The sequence below is a fragment of the Limulus polyphemus genome, unplaced genomic scaffold (genome assembly GCF_000517525.1).
Source record: "Limulus polyphemus unplaced genomic scaffold, Limulus_polyphemus-2.1.2 Scaffold2867, whole genome shotgun sequence".
NCBI classification, from domain to species: Eukaryota; Metazoa; Arthropoda; class Merostomata; order Xiphosura; family Limulidae; genus Limulus; species Limulus polyphemus.
Window position 1 is genome coordinate 124,834 of NW_013668477.1, and position 14,859 is coordinate 139,692.

General features: G+C 29.2%; 1 protein-coding gene across 1 annotated transcript in view; it reads left to right on the forward strand.

Annotated features, from left to right (window-relative positions):
- LOC106468089 (origin recognition complex subunit 2-like) overlaps nucleotides 1-14,659 on the forward strand; it is a 104,437-nt gene extending 89,778 nt beyond the window's left edge. The window contains exons 10-13 of the mRNA XM_013928492.2: nucleotides 3,124-3,267; nucleotides 8,651-8,884; nucleotides 9,831-9,949; nucleotides 13,628-14,659. Coding sequence (XP_013783946.2) covers nucleotides 3,124-3,267; nucleotides 8,651-8,884; nucleotides 9,831-9,949; nucleotides 13,628-13,717 — 587 coding nt within the window. The 3' untranslated portion in view covers nucleotides 13,718-14,659. The remainder of the gene's footprint in view (nucleotides 1-3,123; nucleotides 3,268-8,650; nucleotides 8,885-9,830; nucleotides 9,950-13,627) is intronic.
- Nucleotides 14,660-14,859: the final 200 nt, after the last annotated feature.

Here is a 14,859-nt window from a genome sequence, read left to right on the forward strand (position 1 = left end):
AGATCTGTCCATAAATATATGGAATCAGAGATTTTCATGTTAAGATTAAAAATACTTTACATTTACATTAAATTTGATACTTCAGAGAGGGTTGGTAAATAAATTAGAGAAGAGGGAAGACTTAGAGAACAAATGTCATGATTCTCATACTAGGGAAGATTGAAAATTTTTTTAAATATGTCCATACAAAATTAAAAACTTAAAAATTTATATATATTAAAATTTGGTTCATTACCTATGTTTTGATGCAAAGTTTATTTGTATACATTGTTAATAAAGTAGTTTAATTAAATTTTGAATGTAACTGTAAAACGTCGTGATATACACACTGACTTACCCTTAGTAAGAGAGTTAAGGGAAGACAAGGTCTTGTGTCTGTTCCTTTCATACAGAACAACCACCTGTGACTAGACCATACACATACTAGTCTGACTCCACGAGATTAATTAAAACAGAAAAAGCACTAACTGAATGTAAGAAAAATACTTACAGGTTTCCAATATTTTCACCAGGAAATATCTCGGTTACCACACAAGCACTATGCAGTATTAGTTTACAATTATACCTTTTTCTTCTTTTTGAAAACTTAATTTGTGTATTAAGTTTTTGTCTACAAATTGCTTTTCATGATCTTACTATAAAGTATATTTGTTGATTTACTAAAGCTATGTGTGGATGAAATTAAACAATACAGTATCGTACTTTTGTTCATCTTGTATGTCATGTACTTTTACATATAGAATTATGCACCCATTAAGAATCTACGTAACTTATACTTTCTTTACAATCTCATCGAAGTAGACATTGTGGTCTTTTACAGTATTACACTTAAAATTTAATTAAATAACTTTATTACCAAATTTTACACTTCTTAATTTCAATAAGAAATTTTTCAAAAAATCTCAGTTTTCATTTTTCTGTGTCAAGTGACAAGTCTGAACTCTAATTACTACACATAAGAATTTTGTATCTTTTAAAATATGCTTCTGCACTTTTCAACACAAACTATGCATAATCACAAGTAAGAATCTAAGGCTTGAACCTCTTAATGGAATAAAAAATTCACCAGGGTGAGATGAATCAGTTATATCAGTGCAGTCTTCAGTTGCACAAGTATTGAATACTATGAATGTCAACATGAGGGCATCCACATATATAAATGCAGAACAAGAAGCCCTGTGATCAACATCAGTGGCAGCCAATACCAAAGCACCCATCATCTCCACCAACAGCCATTACCAATTGACAAATGGTTCAGCAGATATCAATCCTGAAGTGTCACTAAATGGATAGAGGTATCCATAATAGAGAAGAGGATTAGCTGCTGAAATGGACAGACTTACTGTAACTTTTAAAATATTCTACTGTATGTATAGCATTTCATAGAACTTTTTGTCTCTCATTATACATCCCAACTGATGAGTTGTGATATTTATCAGATCTTATTGGGCAATAACTTGTTGGAGATAAAAGATAGATATATAATGCTATTTTTTTACACATACTATTTTGAGTTGAATTGGGAAAAGTAATGAGGAATGTGGGAAAAAGTTGTGCACTTAGCTTGGTTTTATAACAATTTTTAGGCGTATTTGTTTTCAATGTTTCACACCTACCAGTATTTAAACCATTTCCTTTTATTAATTATTGAAGTTTTTTGTAATGAATGTGTGTAAGTGTCTCTATTGTTCTTCTATGAAGACAGCCTAAATGTGATCACCATACTTTTTGCAATATAAAGAATATTACCTTTTTGTGTGTGTATGTGTGACCCATGAAGTTACCATCATTGAGTTTAGTATATTATTATGGTATGTGAACTGTAAAGAACATTACCCTTCTGATTCACTGTGTGTAGATATGAATGTACAATTTCAGAATAACATCTCTAAGATCTGTATCTCAGGATGATATCTTAGTTAGTTGATTATTATGATTAACTTAACTATATTATATCTTGATTAATTTTTCTTCAATGATTCATGAATATTAATTCTTGATGTTTGAGAGTTAGTCTATTTGATTATGGTCTTAATGCTAAGAGTTGTGTTTTATTGTCTTTTAACTTGTAATTAAAGGGTTCAAGTTTATAATTTCTATGTGTTTTGCTTTAACTGGCTATTAAAGGGTACATTTTGTTGTCTCTCATGCTAAGCCAGTTAATATGTTTTCTTAATGTTGGAGTATTTTATATGACTTCATTTTCAAAGGGTTTGCTTTGTATGTCAGTTTTCTTTCTTTTTTATTCTTTAAATGGATAATTTATTAATTTTTTGCAAAAGAGATATTTCATGTTTTATATTGTTTCCTGTTTAGTTTGTTATCCTTTGTTATGGAGTTACATTTGTTCTATTTTGCTTGTTTGTTGTGTAAGTATTCTACAGGGGCAAGGGAATTGGATTTAAATTTGAAACCTATGGACTGCTGAAATGACGTAAAGGGAAAGGTGTGTTATGTAGGCATAATACGTGTTTTGGATGCCCTCTTTTTAACATGTAATTTTACAAATTTAATGCATAAAGGTGTAGGTGATTGCAGCACAGACAGCTGTCATAAAAGTTATAAAGTTTATTTTACCTTATCTATCTATTGTCCTGAGTCATTCACTTGTGGTAACACATGCTTTCTTGTAGGAAAGATTTTTGTAGAACTGAATTTACTATGTAGAAGTGGACAGTGATATTTTCTTCTTGAGATCAGGTGATGTCCTAAGGACGTAACCTCCCTTATATTTCAATGGGAATGACCAACATTCACGTGGATAGTGCACATGCCCTGAGAAGAATAGCAGTATTTTATCTCATATATAATGCTATGTTTTCTTTGTCTGTAACAGTTCTTAACAGATTAGGTTAGATTTCCAATAAATCATCCAATGTAAGTGAACACCACATATTTTACATGCTTGACTCTGTGGCAGGCAAAGTGATGACAGAAGTTAAATCATTCGTATATTTCTTCTTGTATTCTGATTTTTTAATCTGGCATTCCTGTTTTACATCAGTTAAGGTTGGTATCTCAGCCAAGATAACTGAAATTTTGTGAGGAGTAATTATCAAGAGATTGATTAAAGTTTTTGTCAGGTCAAAAAATAAATTTATGTAATTTATTTTTATTTTACAGAATCAGATGATCTGTATTTAATTATCCACAATATTGATGGAATACCACTTAGAGCAAGGAAAAATCAGAGTTTACTTAGCTACTTAGCACAAGCTCCTAAAATACACATAATTGCTTCTGTTGACCACATCAATGCACCATTGAGTAAGTACTTGAGTTTCATGTTTTATTTCAGTTAACATTTTGTATAAATATGAGGTATAAGATACTGTGAAACTTGCAGGAATGCTACACTTTTCTGTTACTTACTAAGCATCCCTCATTCTGTTTGATTTTTTTTTCTTTAAAATCTTTAGGTCTTATCTGTTATACAAAGAGTTAAAAATTCCAGAGATCTTTGTTAGCATAACAATAATTTGTAAAAACGTCTAATTTCAGATTTCTAAATAATTATTGCAAGCTATGATTCAGCATTTGCACTCATCAGCATGCACAGTTTACAAACTCAGAGCAATTAACTAAATTAAGGAGCAAAAATAATTAAAAAAGTGACTGGAATGTGATGATGCAAGCATGTGATATGTTTTTTTTAAATTATATATATATCAGTTACTTAAATCAGTAAGATGCAATTTTTACAACAGTATTAAACTAGTTTCATCTCATCATCTTTTGCATATCAATACTCACTTCTGTTTTCCTGATGATCAAAGTAGTGGATACAAATTACATTAACAATCAAAATGAAGACAGTGGGAGGGTTAATAACACTTTATGAATGATTATTAAATACTAATGATGAAGCATTTTGCTATAGATGTGAGTTCCAAAAGCAACATGTTTAGCACCTATGTATTTGATCCACAGTTCTGTGGACGTTTTTATGCCCTAAGTTTGTTTAAATGTGGTCTTGGAAGTTTACATTTACATACATTAGGAAGTCTGGGAAGTTTGTCAACAAATATTATCTAAGATTGGTTTTGCCATATCAGTTGTAGTAGCTTGTTGCCATGGAAATTGTCGGAAGATCATTTAGAGTTCAATATTGGTTTGAGTTTCTTGATTGCCAATGTCTCTTTGATTCCTACATCTTGTTCATTGTTGGAAGCACACATTGTCATTTGCATTAGCAGTTTCATCACATTCTTGATCTAGGTGTGTGTAGATATTTGAAAAGTACTAGCACTATGTTTCATATGTGTTTTATACATTGCTTTAAACAGCACGTGGTTGATCCCACTTAATTTTGTCCACATTAAGAACAAACGTATCAATAAACAATGTAGAATCATTGAATTTTAAAGTTATATACACTTAAAGTTGTGGTTTGTTTGTTTTCAACATATTTTTTGTTTCTCATCATAAATGGGATACTGATGTAAGATGACAGTTTGGGCATATCATAACTTGCTTTACAAGTAGTGTACACTCCATTTAAAAAATATTTCAAGATTTCAACTAATGAGAGGTGAGAACAATTTTATTTTTTACCAAATTATTCGTAGCACTTTCTGTTTCTTTACTAAAATAATGATTGTTACTGGCAGTATGATAAGCTGTGTAATATAAGATATTTATCAAATTATCCTTATATATAAAAGGTATAAAACTGTCAACATGACTCTACAGTTTTGTGATTAAATGATTATCAATATCCAGATCTTAAACAAGAGAAAAGACAAATTTGAGTTATTTATTCTCTTCAACTGTGAACTTAATACAAGGATGTTGTTTCTTTATATATTCTAAGAATGAAATCAGTTGTTGTTTTTCCTTAAATATATTGAAGGTATTAGCCACATAAATATGTCTGATAGTTTTAAAATTCTGGACAGCTATCCAACCATTGTTTCTGATGATATTATAAAAAAAGGTAGAGCCCATAGCAATACTATCTGTTTATATTGTTACGTCTCCGTTTGTTCGTTAATTAATTTTCCATAAATTCGTTCCGACGAAACTTGAGTGACACAAGTCCTTTCTTAAATAAAACTGGTTTATTCTTTCCGAATACAACTTTACGATACACTTAATTTCAACAGTCGCTCTATAACAAACGCTATAACTCTCAAAGAACGTCTCACGTGCTCGTGCTCGACAATACACACTCTCTGACTGCAGTTCAATTACTCATTACCTCTCCATCGCTTCGTGGCCGGTCTTATATATACAAGACTACACTATATCTAGAAAGATCATGAGATTTAAGGAAAAGACGTGAAAGTTCGAGAATGACGTGGCGTGATACTAGTCACGTGACCTCAATTGTCGTAACAATATGATCACAAATACTAGTATTAAACTTGAATTTAAATTTTTTGGTGGAAATATTTAATAACTCAATAAAAGCTGATATTGGTAGATCATATCATTTTGAAAACCAAATCTGCTGCTAATTTACTTGCTTTCTGTAAAGAAATATTAGTGCACAGGACCTCAGTGTCAAAATTTGCATAATACACTTGTTTATCAAATCTTGTATCTGCCAGTTGTTTAAGAGATTTGAAATCTATTCTCAACTGTATATTTTTATTTTTTGAGCGTTTTAAGAAAATTTAAAACACCTTCAACTTTATGGTTATACTTGAATCTATTCAAAACTTTTGGCTTAATGAGACAATTGTTTTTATGCATTTGTGGTAAATTAAATGGCAAGTTGTCATTGAGCTCAGTATTATAATGGGGAAAACCAAATAACAGGAAGAGTAAGTCTTAAAAGAAAAATATAAACATTGGTTTGATCCAGGTCTCAGTGAATACAAAGCTTATTGTAAAGCATGCAAATATATAATTTTGACATTACTAGTGTGGGACAGAAGCCACATTAAAGTGAAAAAAAACTTGTAAAAATATTGAAAAAGAGATTTTCTATCACTAAAAACAGTAGCATGGTTGTTTGCAGTAATCAAGCTACTGATAACAAATAAACTAAAAGTAAAACCAGGCCTCCTACATGTGTCATTTAGTAACCAAAGATTAGGAATAGACTACTAAAGTCCTATGAACTATGAAGGTGATTTCATTACATTTTTCCTCCAAAAGTTGTATAGATATCAAAATTGTTCTAGAAAAGATTTCTAGACAGTACCCTTACAGAATAATATGTTGGGAGAAAAGGGGTGCTTATATTGTTTTCAATGGCCTTATTTCACACTACAATTACTTGGTCAACTTCAGGAAATCAGTGGCTTTGTTATTTTATTTGATGGAACTTTAAATTGGCATACACAAAATAAGCAATTTGGCCTACATACAGGTAACAAGCAACAAAGGTACCATACAAGTGTTTTCCTTGGACATGCCTATGTGGACATGGTATTGAGTGAATTTTTAGATAAATGTGCAGATTTAAATCTCTAGAAGCTGGTACAAAAATTTTTGTGGATGGACCAACTGTCAGTGTTTTTTTTTTTTTTATGACAAACTTTTGTTAGAAATAGGGAACAACAAAAGCAATGATAGGTGTCTGATTGACATTGGGAGCTGTGGTTTACATATTGTGCACAATTCATTCAAGGGGTGTTTTGAAGCCATAACACTGGATATTAAAGCATTTCTGCATTCAATGTATATATTGTTTTATGACACCACTGCAAGAAGGGATGACTCCATGCAAATCACTGGTACAGACATTTTCCACTTACATTTTGTGTTGATATTTGGATAGAAAATTAAGGTGACTACTTGTGCACTATTTGGTAAAGTCAAATGTATATTGAAACAGTAGAAAAGAAGTATACAGTGCCCATGACTAAATCATTTGAAATTGTCAAAGATGGGTGTTTTGACAAGTTACTGCCAGCCAAAATGTCCTTCCTTTAATCAGTTGTTTGTGAGTACGAGGATTTCATGGTCAGGAATCAAACTCATAAGCCAATAATAATGTTTTTGTACAGCAGTCTAAACAAATTGATTCATGGATGGGTTGAATGTTTTATAAAGAACGAAGTTTCAGACTGAAATTATTTCTCCTCTCAGAAGGTTATTGATCTGAAAAATTAAAAGAATCAAGACACACATAGCAAAGTAGATATATGGTTTTCTACAACTAAGAAGCTCAAAGAACTATTTGCTGTCAAGAAAGTGAGTGAGAAGACTGGATGGGATTTGGGATGGAATGTAAGAAATGTCTATCAGTCTCAAATGCTAAGTACAAGAGAAATGACCCTTGAAGTATTCAGTAATCAGAAATGAAACATTTCTGGATCCACATTTGCTGGTCAGTGATAAACAAGTATTTATAACTAGATTTCAGAGTTTTCACAAATATGTTGATGTAGGGTAGATTTGTGACATGGTAAAGAGGCAGTATTAAGTTTAAACAGGCAGCTGGATATATACATTTTTAGAGTTCAACAAGCTGTGGTTTGTAACCAAGCAGTTGCTTATATCTTATCACATGGCAAGCAACAATGGAAAATCTTTTCAATAAATAGCCATCTAATTATTGGAAATCTTGATGAGAATCGGTAGTTTCTCAAAGACAAGTCTGTGATGCTATATGCCCTTTGCATATAGTTCTTCGTGTGTCTGTTGCAAAGTCCATGTTTATATATACCCAGGATGCTAGGCAAAGATATGGAGAAAAACAGTCAGACTACACTGATTGCAAAACCTTTGGATTTCAATTCTAAAAATTAACTTGATACAAATAGCCTTCAGCAACTGTAGATGAAGAGGCACAGTTTAGAAACTGATCTTAATGGGTTTCAGTCTAGTGCAGATGAATTTACTGAGAAAGCTGAAAGCACTGTAGACTTAACTGAAAAAGAAAGGTCCACCTTTCAAAATTGCCCAGGTTATATTGTTTTATACATTTCTGTCATGGCTTCTTGAACCTATATGTTTTTCTAACATCATGAATTAACAAAGTCAAGTTCATACAGAAGTACAAAGCAAAAGTTGGATTCCATTATCAGTTGACAGTGAACTATTAACAGGAACTATTGTTAATGTCAGTGTGCTCAATCACAAAGCCTATCATATGTTACAACAAAGGCATTAAATCAAGTCAATTTTTTATTGTTTTTATATCTGAATAACCTTAAAAAATGCTGAAATAGCCTTGAAATTTATTCTGTTCAAGGTATACGATTTATAATATTAGTTAAAATAACATACATAAAGGCTAACTAATTCATTTGCTGTGCTTAAACCTTTCTTTGCGGGGTGTGATTATCCAGTAGATGATAATATATTTTAAGCCTATAATGATGAAAACTTTAATATCTCTTATGTTAGTGAGCTTAATAATGTGTAATATACTAAACCTTAAAGGGTAACATAGAAATTTGATTTCTAAAAATTTATCTAAAAATAATGTTGGAAATTACTTACAAAAATTTGGTGATCAATTTTTGTATATAAACTATTTCAATCAGTTTTATTTATAAAATATTGGAAAGAGCAGACCATAAGAAAATTTCCTTATTTGATTATCATTTGTAGCTAACTTTGCACACATTGTCTAAACAGTAGTTGCCATTATTGAGTGTTTACTTCAATACTTAGAATACAACAAATCGTTTAAGTATCAAAATATTTCTGCAGGTCTATACTGATAAACATGCATATTTTTCTTTAACAGTTTGGGACCAAACCCAGTTAAGTAGGTTTCATTGGCTTTGGGTGGATGTCACAAACTTCCAACCTTACACTACTGAAACTTCATTTGAAAACTCTCTGTTAATGCAGCAGTCTAACACTCTTGCTCTTAGCTCATTAAAGTATGTATTCAGAAGCCTCACATCAAATGCTCGAGGCATTTTCCTTTTGATAACTCACTACCAACTGGACCAAAAAGATAACTTTTCATATTTAGGTATGTTTTAATATGCAACAAAATTTCCTTTCTAATCTTTGTTAAGAAGTATAAATTTCCTACCGTTTATAGTGAAATAAAATACACTACAATGTATGTAGTTAAGTTGTTCTTAGGATTTCTGTAGAAAACTAAATACTTTAGCTTTTATTAAATAATTAGAAAAATATTAGTGGTTATTTTTCAAAAAATAGTGTTTTATGTTTTTTTATAATTCAAATACATAATACTGATGTCAAACTAAAATTGCAGTGGGACCTTTAACACATCTTATTGTAAAAAAGATTGGATTTTCCTTTATCTTTAATTGCTTATGAATAATTGTTTTCATTTGTAAGGAATCAAGGTAAGTGAACTTGAAAACTGAAAAACTTAGAAGGTTAGACAAACTGTTATGTTAGTATATGAAAATATGTACTGTAGATACTCGTAAAATTGAATTTATCTATGCATGTTTTATGCAATCTTATGAATTGAGGCTACTGGTGTTTCAAATTATTTATCAGGTTTACATTTTAAATTTTTGAGTTTCATATCATATAAGTTAAATGAATCTTGATGACCACCTTGAAGACTGTTTTTTTTTTAATTTATTAAAATAATGTTTGATTGGTATTTTTGACATACAATGTTTTATGGTATAGTAAATAAAAAATTAGGAAACTTTGTAATATAGGTCCATAGGTATGTATATATGCCTACTTGAAAATATCTTATGGATAAGTTATTTAATTGTATATATATATATATATTACTGTGTTTTTAGCACTGAAGAAACATGTCATAAAATGTTATGATAGATGTGCATTTAGCGATTAAGGCAGGATCTGGATAATGGAAATTACCTGGAGATCAAGATTAAGATACATTTCTTATTGTTGAAAGTTAATTACCTATAGCTGGTTAAATGAAACTTGAAACGAAAGTATTACTATTTTTTATACAGGAATGCCCTTTCAAAGATGTTATCAACAGTGTCGTGAAGCCTTTCTTGTAAATAGTGAACTCACTTTGAGAGCTCAATTAACAGAATTTTATGATCACAAACTTTTAAGATCACAAAAGGTATGCAAAAATAATTTTAGATATTTGTATTTTTTCATACACACACACTTGTGATATTGCCAGTAGGTTAAATGCATGCTTTGAAAGATCTAATAGCTAATAAAATGTTTATAGTTTGTTTGAACATTTCCGGATGTACCTTATTTCTATTAAGAAATAAAATAAGTTTTTATATCATTTATGTTTTTAATGAAATAGCTGTGTTGTTATTAAATGAACTTATTCAATGGAATAGAATCAATCCTTCTACAATAAGTTGTAGCACAAACCCAAGTTTTAGTTTACAGGTAGTGAACATTTTTTTCTTATAATATATTTTTATCATTTTACTCCTGGCCAAACATGACCTACTGGCTGCCATGATATATTGTGAATTTGAGGTCCATAGGAATATAGGCAAAATGAATAGAGAGTAATTTATATTAATATTATTGATACCTACTCACTAACAAAATAGTAGGTATCAGTCAGCGAGAAATGACTGTAAAATTATCCATAGTGATATTTGAGGTATTCCACTGCAATGGTACAGACTATAATTTTTTTAATATTATGCAGCTAAAATTGAAATATTCTAAATACATAAATGAAACAACCAGCTTGCCAGTGTATTGTAGTGAAGACTGAAGTTAGTGTTTAAAGTATTGTTAATATATGTTTTTTTTTTCTGTAATATACAGTATTGATCAGAAGTTTGAGTTCAGCACCAAATTTGTGCAATTATAATAAGTAAGCCCACAAAAGCATCAATTAATAAAAAAAACGTTTTCTTTAGTGAATGTTTCAAGTAATTTTAAACTTTATACAATAATTTTTAATATGAACAATGTTTAGTACTTATGATGTACACTTGGGATATCTGATTTGAATCCATATTTCTCATTTGGTTAATTACTAATTTTCTTCGTTTCATGAAATAATGTCGTATATTTTCTTTATCAGACACTCTGTTAAAATAATCTGATTTCTTCAGTTTCTATTAAATTTAAGCTTAAAAATAAAAAAATGACAACAACATCAAAAAATAAGAACTTTGAGCTGCTCTTCATGAGTACCTGGATTTCGTTGGATGTCTTAAGTTTTCATGAGATTTGGGCAAACAATTGTTGTATTAAAACATCAGAGTGAGTGAATCAGTGAGATGATAAGTTAGTTAGTGAATCTGTTACCTTATCAGTTGATTACTGAATGTATTAGTTAGCCAGTTTTGAGTTCTGTCATAGATATCAGTTAAAATTTAACAAGTGACTGTGAAGTTTTAATTTGTGAGTTTGGTCTGTCAATTAACGTAGCCTGTAGAACTTGAAAAAACATTACTGTCTAAGAAGTGTATCACTTTCGTTATTGTTAAGTGGACTAGATTTTGGATTATTTTTTACAAAATAATCACAAAGAAATACCCAACAATATAAACCTTTACGGCCCATTATATTTTATGTAAAGTTCTTTTTCTTTTTTATATGAATTGTAACTTTTGAGCCTTTAATTAATAAATTAGAGGCCTTTCTTTGATCACATGACCTCATATAATCCAGGTATATAATGACTTTTTATATGTTATGTAAAGGTAATAAATTAAATTTATTCCTCTTTCAATTTATTTTGTTGCAAAGTAACTACTTTGGCATTTGCTTTTCACTTTACAAAGACTCCTGCTGGTAATTTGAAATTAATGGAGTCTTGAGAGGACTTTACTTCAACATAAGCTTGGAGGTTAGCATGAACTCTCTTTTGTTTTTTAAGCATCTTTACATAAACTCTAAAAGGAGTACAGAGATAGCTTATAAACAAAGTATTGTTAGATATACACAACTGTTTCCATTTAAGTATAGTGTGAGTGTTAAATTTAGTTATTTTTAGAATTGATAGTTTATTGCAGGTTTGGTTATGTAACTGTGTATGAATCATACGTTATGTAGTTCAATTATTGTAAATTGATGCTTGTTTTATTATTATGTCATGTTACTAGAAAATTTTAAGTTTTACTCATTGTTTTTATTGAGTATTATTGCATCATATTATCTTGTAGTGTGTATAATGTTCTAGGCCTCTGTCAGTCTATGAATATGCATACAAAATGTAGTTCAAGTAAGATAAACAGTTATTTAGTTATGTAGCTGGAGCTAGATTGTGTGTTTGTGAGTTTATCCATAAAGAATATGAAATGGCGCTTTTCTTTTTTAAATGAAATTGTCACAGATTGTATTGTAAGAACAGAGTAGAGAAAAATAATTTGTCTTGTCAATTATATTCTAAAGTTATTGAACAAACCTGTGAGGACTTCAGACAAAAAGAGACAATTACTTAAAGTTCTGGATACAACTGTGGTGATATACTGTGTAAAAAACATTTGACTTGTTTTAATATATTATTTTAAAACAAGTGGACTGTGTGTTGTTTGTTTATTGTTGAAATGTATCACCAACATGTCACAGACACCTACTGTAAAGAATTCTGCTTATCAATATATAAAAACTTGACAAATATTATAAGATAAAGAGTATCTACTTATAATATTTGTAACAATATCTAAGGTAATTCCTTAAAAATTTTTTTCAAGAAAATGGGCAAGTGATGACATCATTAGATCTGTGATTGTATTTGTTGCTATTGAAAAATATGTATATTAGAATGAAATAGATAAAAAAAAATAACATGGCTGTGCAGTTATCTAAAAAATAATCTGTATGCTACCAACATACTTTTTCTTTATGAGACATTTAATTGTCTATTGAAACGAATAATATAATATAGGAACAAAAGAGAAATACTGATAAATAGTAAGTTACAAAACCTATATAGTTTTTTGAAAAAGCATGTGTGAAACGTGGCTTTCATGCCAGTGGTTATAGATTATTGTGTAACTGCATAATAAACAGCTATGTCAGCTTGTGGTTTTTTTATTTCATTATAAATTCTAAATTTACCTAATAAAATCAAATTGAGGCTTAGAAACATCAAATGGTTATCACATTTAAAGTATATGTTTCAGATATTATGGTACTTGTACATTATTACTTGATTATTTGATGACAGTAGAGAGGAGTTGATGTTATTATTTAGTGTAATCAATTATGGATTCTCAGTGTTTTTATTTGATATTTATTATTATTTTAAAGATACAGTATTTATACTTATAATTAAGCCTTTCTTTGTAATGGTTTCTCTGAACAATATTATTTATTAAATGTGAATGTTGCACATTTTATCATACATTCCATTATATTGTTACCGTTTAAGTCTGTTCTTTCGAAACATCCGATTAAAGCGAAAATTCACTCAATGCTAATATTGTTTTTTATAGTTCGAATATTATGAACTAATTTTTGGGGGGCAATATTATTGCTGATAATGGAATTTAAAGAAATTACAAAACATCTGTATTAAAGATGTTTTTTGGTATTACCATGTTTTGAAAATATTTAATTTTAGGTTACAATTTTCACCAGGCATTTAGCCTAGTAATGTTCTATAATGTGCAGTGTGTCTTTAAAAGATACTTTGTGTAACGATTTTGTAGACCTGTATGTAAAGAAATTTTGGATATTTTATTAAGTTTCTGAGCCTAATATTGAAAGTTCTGTTACTGAATTTTTTAAATGTTTTTGCCACTTTTTTAATACAAAGCCTTAAGAAAAGTGTATGTATAAGTCTAATGTATGAAATTTATTTTGACAGGGACCAGAGGGTACAGAACATCTCTTGATCCCACTGGATACAGGAACATTACAACAATTTTTAGAGCACCAGGATCAAGATAACAACTAAGCAAGAGAGTTGGATAACCTGTTTTTCAGATAGTCTTTTAGATATTGTTTATGAGAAAAGGTGTCATACTTTTTGCTGTCATATAATTATATATACCTGTGTTTCATTCTGTTGTGATGAATATATATTTTACATTATAATTTTTTTGGCATTTTAAATTTAAGTTTAAAAATTATGTATCTTTATATAGATAATAAATTGTATTTCTAAAGTATGTTCTGAGTTTGACCTCCAGAAACTTCCCCACTGATTATTGAAGAACTTTTTTATTTATATTTCTTATATAGCTTAATATTTAAAACAAAAGCACAATCATCATGTAACCATGACTAATCTTTTGACCTATAGAAATGGTTTACAGCATTATTTTACATTATATATTTTTTTAAGTAATAAAAATTGTAACATTTTATGTAATGAAAAGTTCACACGCCAAATAAACAAAGACTTAGAAGATGAATATATATAGAATTTCTGAAGTTTCCATTTTTCAGTTAAAACAAATATTTTATAATTTGAAATATTATAATCATTGTTTTCTGTAGTTTGCAAAAAGTCATTTGATGGTGCTAAGCAAAATAATTTACTATTCTTATTATTCTCATTAGCTAATCAGATAAAACTAGTCCATTTTCAGTGAGTGAAAACTTCTTTAGTTTACACTGATGTCATTTATGGGGAAATGTTAATATCTTCTTGCAAAATATTTCAGTCTTATGCATTCTACAGATGTTCTTTTGTCACTGGTTTGTTTTAATATATATATATATTTGTAAAAGTTTGTAAAAATATTTTATTGCAACTGTATATCTTATAAACATCTTTAGAATGTATCAGATTGTCTATACAGAAAGATATGACTAACTTCCTTTAAGTATTATTTTACAAAATTGTCCAAATAAAAGTTAACAAATTTGTGTAAGTGCCAATAAAAAATGAACATTAATTAAACCAAAATACTACATAACTGAAGTTTGTTCGAATATATTAATACTTTTTTTTTAATTGTTTCATATTTTCAAAAATACTGTAAACTATAACACTTATGAATTTGTAGTAATACATTTATTTCATTTCTATAGTTTTATATCTAGTTTTCCAAAATCCTTGTTTGATTCTACATACATTATAATATGTAAAAG